The sequence below is a fragment of the Rosa chinensis genome, chromosome 3 (genome assembly GCF_002994745.2).
Source record: "Rosa chinensis cultivar Old Blush chromosome 3, RchiOBHm-V2, whole genome shotgun sequence".
NCBI classification, from domain to species: Eukaryota; Viridiplantae; Streptophyta; class Magnoliopsida; order Rosales; family Rosaceae; genus Rosa; species Rosa chinensis.
The window spans coordinates 16,535,784-16,542,514 of record NC_037090.1 but is presented as its reverse complement, the minus strand read 5'-3'; the positions used below and the strand labels follow the sequence as shown (position 1 = coordinate 16,542,514).

The following is a 6,731-nucleotide window of genomic DNA, read 5'->3' as shown; positions in this document are numbered from 1 at the left end:
TTTTTCTAATGGAATATTAGGGAACAGCAATGAACTTTGAATTGATAGAAAATTCTCACAAAAGAGTTGGTACACTTTAGAATTCGTTCTAGCTTTGTGCCTTCTATTTTGGCTTTTTGGAAACTGCCTAATGCCTACCACTTCCAAATTTGTTGGTTTCGGTCCTTTACGTTGGGATATTTCAAATTTTAAGTGTAACAATACTCTTTCTATAATTATTGGAATTGGAAAGGTAAGCCTTTCCATCCTAACACGTATGGCGCGAAGAGCATGGCAAATGGCAACTCCAGAATTTAAACTTGATGAATTTTCCCAGTTGTGGAGGAACAAAGTAAAAGATTCAATACCTGACTGCAGGAGAATTAAAAAAAAATGATGGGGAGAATACAAAATATATTTCACAAATAATCTGCAGCATGTTGCTAACAAATTCAATACAGCTTAAATTACATTTATCACTGCTTCTTCTGATATCTTCAACGACTGGAATTGAGATCAAAAAATTAAAACGCAAAAAAAAATATTAAAAAAGAATACCACCAAAATGAGAGGTGGAGCAGACTTGTCGTCATCTTCCTTCCATTCACTTTCCAGTGCCGGCAGGTACATGGAAACCTTGGTTGATCATTTAGACTGTAATCATATCCTCTCCGGCTGCATCTGCCAGTTTTTTCCATGTCATCTCCCGCTGTTCTTCCACCTCTCTGGCCCTTGCCTCTCTCTCTGCAAGCTGCCTTTGGCACTCTTCAAACAGATCGGCATCCATTTCCAAGAACATTTTCCGAACATTGACAGTCAGACCATGAACTGCTTGGTTCCAGTGAGTTGAAATATTGTTCTCCAATGCCTCAAAGATAATTGGTAATATAACATTCCGGTTTTGAGCAATTAAACTCACAATATGCTCATTGTTCCACAAAAAGAGTGCTCGTTCTGCAACCTGCAATGTGAAAGAGACTAAGCAAAAATTTTCAAGAAAATGCTATTCTCACTTTCTCAGAGTAATATACAACTTTTAGAAGTCTGATTGGAAATTTCCGATTCATTAATTAGCACACTAATATAAAAATAGCAGCAATTACTCAAACTCACATACCCTGCAGTGAATACTATAACATAATCCATGACAGGGATCCAACTTTAAAATTTCAAACAGTTACTTCCTTAAGCCTTTTCAATGAGATTAGTTGAACAGTATCAAAATATAGCCACATTACCAAGCAGGGTACCAGGTAGCATACCTATAGGCATATTATGGCACCATGCAAAAAAAAAAAAAAAAAAAAAGTTAAATAAGTTTTCCCCATGCCGATAAATACCAATACTTCCATTGGACAGCATTAGGCAACCTGATTCGTGGCATAATAAATAACTATAAAAGGCATAATATGAAAAACTGGAAGTACTTCAGACCCATTCCAATAAGCTAACCACAGTGTCATATCTCCTAAAAACTCATGCATGATCAAAAACTTATAAGAACAGACTTCTCAAATCAGGAATGCTGTCAGTAGGAAGCTCGAGGAGATGGATGGCATCACAAGCTAATATCAACCACAGCAAGCATTTCAGCAAATGTGTTGAAAACCATTAAACCCTAAACTGAAGTAAAATTTCCAACAAACGTTACCTCCATCATTGCTTCATCCAAATGGATACCTACCTAACACTCTTAACATGTCCCCCCAGCCACACCCCCCACCAACAATGACACCACATGGCTACTTTAAATCCCACTTAGATTAGTACTTACTTTCCAGGGGACTTTCCCCACACAGCAATCTTCACTTCTTCTTTTTTCGAACAGATATCATCATTGGTTACTTGTGATAAAGTATCAAAATAGCTCTTCTCACATATCACTTTCGATAATGTCTTTAAATGATATGGCCTCTAGGTATCTCTAGTGACTACAACTTTTTCTGATAAGATTATATTAACAACAATGTTATTATAGTCCATCTGCTTCTTAAATAGGAGTTTCACATGCACTAGCATATATATTGAATAACAATACCATGACAACCCCCTCTCTCCTCCCTCTTGAAACTCCCACAGAGGATAACCTCTTTGTTGCTATCAACCCGAAAACAACCTTCTATGTACTACCATTGAATTATTTTGATAAATAAAATATGGGGAGTGAAATTTACACTCCCCATATTACAATCCACACTCCACATTTCATTTTTTGGTAACTTGAATTTTGTCTTTAATAACTTAAATTTTGTCTTTTTATATGAATATCAACCAAAAAGGGAAATGAGGAGTGTGGATTGCAAATTAGGGAGTGCGAATTTCATTCTCTGAAATTCTTTCAAAATAATAAAAATATCTCACAGAAAAAAGAACTTATTGTGAAACATCTCAGATCACTAATAACAACACTTTGTCGTTCAACTCTTATTGGCAGTTTAGATTCTTGATATGTCTACTTTTTCTTGCTAAGATTGACAGCTGAAAACTAACAGTAATATTCCCAGTCAATATAAAAGAAATAGCCATAGCTGCACAAAAGAGAACAGAATATAAAGGCAGATAGTCCCCCCATGGAGAAAGATGCAAGGTAAACAACTGCTCACTCACCCATGTAATAGAACAGCATCACAACACAAGAATAAGTGAATCTATCAAGATAGGAAGAAATGACTAACACCAAACTCTCTAGTAAAAAGATAAAAGGGGGAGTGAGAAAAGTGAAATGGTAGCTAACAAGTTCTAGGAGGCAGCTTTTCCGAAATGCATATTTAGTTACAATAAACTAATCACTATGCATAAACGTTTTAAATCAATGAGAAAGCTAAATCAAAGGAACAAGATCCTAAGCTATGTAATTACGGAATTATAGGAAAGAACTAACATCCTAATTACAAGCAATTAAATTAATTGCAGGAGAGCTAGGGGATGAACCTAGACAGCTAGATGAATGAGAGCTATAGATTAGGTGCTTTAACAAAGGTATTATCAGACAAGACAGCAGCTTTGAAAAACAGTTCAATATATTGATACAGTGAAATCATAAGTACAAACGAGAGCAGAACAATGTAACAATATTCAATTGAAAATGAGATGGAAAGGCAAAGAATTTGACCATGCACAAGCAGAAGAATATCAATAAGTTACATTCACAAAACAGTGAAAAAGTCATTGAGAACCATTTCCGTGAAATCAAAAGTATTTAGTTTAGAACTTCTACACTACATGAAGCAACGCAATAAGATGAATAAATATTTGCAAACCTGAAAATGAGAGCTGTTGAGGCAGCGGGCAATCTGCCTGAAAAGAGGTACCATGCATCGCTGAAATTCTGCAGCTTGTGTTGCCTCCAGAACTTCTTCAAGTTCTCCAAGGAAAAGAACTTCCTTCTGACAATTGGTCACAGGCCAGTATTTCAACAAACCCCGTATAACAGTATCTGCTAGCTTGTAATCCTTTTCAACAAACTGAGTTATGCAGTAGGACAGCTGCTGGTGATACACTGCAATCGGCTTAGGCTTATGCAGCGGAATAAGTGCTCGAACAAGAAACAGCTTATGCTCCTCTTTCATTGGAAGTGCAAACCCATTAATTATACTCCCAAGAATCTCTAACAGCTCAGCAACCCCACTGTGCCTCTCTGTCTCATAGATAAACCGATAGAATATGTTATTAATAGCTTTCCTGATGAAGGGGCGGTGCACCATGAACTTCCCATATATGCGGTGAAGAATGTTTTTCAAGTACTCCCGCTCACGCGGGTCCTCCGAATCAAACAAATCCAGCAGCTTCAACACAAACGAGTGATCAATGTACTTCTTGGCCACCTTGGTATCAGTATCAGACGACACAATGTATCTAAGCAGCAGCTCATAAACCAACTGCAAATGCGGCCAGGACGGCTCCAAATACAGCTCCTCCTCCTCGGGATCCGCATTCTCCTGGCCCGTGTTCTCGTGCGACGCGGGGGGCAAGCACCGGAATATATTAACCGAAACCATCTTTATCATTTCCTCCTGGCAAGTCTCGGTGATCTTCCCCGAACCGGATTGTATAAAATCAACCAATTCCAACAGTGTCTGCCGCTTAATCTCCTTCTCCCTAGGCGACTTGAGCGTATCCGTAAAATCGAAATGGAAGCAGCAGACCTGCAATTTCCTGAGAAACAAGGTCTGCCGCTCCGAAACCGGAACGTCCCTAAACAGCGGGAGAGGCTCGATGGTGCCGGAAGGCGGCAGGACCGGATTGGGCCCGCCGGAATTGGGCCCGGTAGCGGCCGGGCCGGCCCGGGAAGCGTGGTTCACGACGACATTCGCCGAAACCGCGCCGGAATTGCGGGCCCCATGGCCGTAGGAAGAAGGATCATGAGCATCAGACTTGGGGGTCTTTTTGTTTCCCTTGATGATTTTCTTGAACATAGTTGTTTTTTCCTAACCCTAGAATTTGGGATCAAATGCGAATCGGAAAGTGAAGATGGGAATGTTAAACTGGATGAATCTGGCATGCATGGAATAGCCTTCGACTCGAATTGGGGATTCAAATTGGGCACTAATCTTTTCGGGTTTGATTTTTTTTTTTTTTGTTGATCAAACTCAGAAAACGAAATTGAAGAAGCGAAGAAGAAGAAGAAGAAGAAAGGTACCGTCTTGGAGATGAGTCGGTGGTGGTGGATCGGAATGGAGAGTCATCTGAGTCGGATCGCCGGAATGCCGGCGACTTGATCGGACGGTGGTGGTTCCGGCGATCAAACCGATGAGAGAAAATGCCAGAGAGAGAGAGAGAGAGAGTGCTGGGTGTGTGTGATGAGAGAGTGGGAGATAATTAAAACCAAAAGAAAAGAAAAGGAAAGTTTTCAAAGGGAAAAAAAACACACACACTGACACTTGTTTATTTTTAAGGAATAATATTTTTAATTTTTAGTTTTTAATTTTATAATTCTAAAAATTTGGGGTTCTTTTTTTTTGTTTGAGGACCACGTAAGGAAAAAAGAAAAAGAAAAAAGGAATTTTAGTATTTTACCATGTTTCCTTGGAGAGAACCTGGGAAGTTGGATTGGATCGCGCTTTGTAGATTTGTAGTGGGGACCACTTACTGGATTGAGGATAGTGAGTTTGCAGATATAGTAAACTTTCTATTTTAAGGTTTTGTTTTTATTTTTTATTTTTTTGCTAAATTTAGCCAAGAGTGGCATTTGCTGTTGTGTGCATTATTTATATGGATTACTGGTGTTTAGGGGAAAAAAGGAAGAGGAAAATAGAGGGATTATGGAAGAGATTTTTGGTTATTTTAGTTCAGTCATGATTGAACTACATCAATAGATAATGTCATGTTTTAAATGAGTAGGTATGTTTGTTGATCCATTTTTTTGTAGAAATGAGTTTTGAAATGACATCAAACTAAACGGATTTAGGTTTTGAGATTGTATTGTGGGACAAGATTAATTGGTTGAAATTAATAAGATTGTACAATGGGAGTGTTCAAAAAAAGATTGTACAACGGAAACTCTTATCTCTAGACTCTAGTGTCTAAAAATATTTTTTAGGAAAAAAATGCAAACAATACCTGACCTTTGATCCATTAGTAACTTTAGTACCTAAAGTTCTAACTCCGACCGAACTTTAGTACCTGAAACACTGTTGACCGTTACGGCGTTTGGTAGGTGGCAAACTTTGAGGGGCATTCTCGTCCCTTGACTCAATATCTTCTTCTTCATCTTTTTCCTCACGCTCTATTCATCTTCTTCTTCCTCCAAACTAGGGCTGGCAAATTTTGCCGAGACAAACCAGCTAACCAAGTCCGTCCCAAACCAAGTTTTTTTGGTAACCGAAGTTGTGGTACGGTATAACCTAATCGAGATGACATAACTGGTACGGTACTGGTATTGATTCTTACAGAAATACGGTATACCATACCGTACTATGCAAGTATTTAGTATAATATTTATTTATTTTAAATATTTCTTATATTATCAATCATAGCTGTTGATTTTCTTCAATTTTATTTCATATTAACTAACAACCATTAGATTAAAAGCTTCCAAACCCTAATCCCTCAGTTCCTTTCTCGGTCACTCCCGCAGTCTCTCTCTCTCTCTCTCTCTCTCTCTAACCTGAGTAAGGCTCTGAGGCTCTCAAAGTCTCAAACTCTTTGAAGATCAATCGAATCTTTTGAACCATTGCTGCTGGTGAGTACGACCTTCGATTGTTTTCAATTTTAGTGATTAGAAGCTTTGGATTGTTGAGTTGAGGTGTGATTCGACCTTGGATATATCATATATTATCTTTAGATTTACCAATTTATTCTGGGTTTTCAGGACAAACTCTTTGTGCTTGGAGGAACAGGAGGACCGAGGACTAAGTTTGATGTTTGAGGGAGAAGAAGGAAAAGTTTGAATCTGGTAGGTGCAGACCCAGAATCTGGTAGGTTTTCCTTTTGTTTCTTTTCTTGTTTGGTCTAACATGCTGTATTTGGAGTTTCTAATCCAGAATCTTGGTTTTGTTGTTACTTGTAATGTTGAAATATTCTAAACCCTAGTGTCTTTATCAGAATTGATTAAAGTTTTATGCTTTTTGTGTTTCTGAGTTTCTCCAAGCCTCCATGAATGTAATGATAGCCCTTGTTTGTACTTCGGATTGGTTGAAATCTGACCCCCCCAAACTTCTACAAAAATCCCACTAAAGATGACCTTGAAATGTACCACACTTTGAAGGAACTTGAGAGGGGTAAGCTACTAGCTATTCATATTTTATGATTAT

At 38.3% G+C, this 6,731-nt stretch overlaps 1 protein-coding gene across 1 annotated transcript; it reads right to left on the bottom strand.

The window, feature by feature from the left end:
- Positions 1–373: 373 nt before the first annotated feature.
- LOC112192248 (serine/threonine protein phosphatase 2A 57 kDa regulatory subunit B' beta isoform) lies at positions 374–4,830 on the bottom strand. Its single transcript, XM_024331896.2, has 2 exons — positions 3,240–4,830; positions 374–940 (listed from the first exon to the last, which is right to left on the bottom strand). The coding sequence occupies exons 1-2, from the start codon at positions 4,392–4,394 to the stop codon at positions 629–631; spliced, it is 1,467 nt and encodes a 488-aa protein (XP_024187664.1). The 5' UTR covers positions 4,395–4,830; the 3' UTR covers positions 374–628.
- Positions 4,831–6,731: the final 1,901 nt, after the last annotated feature.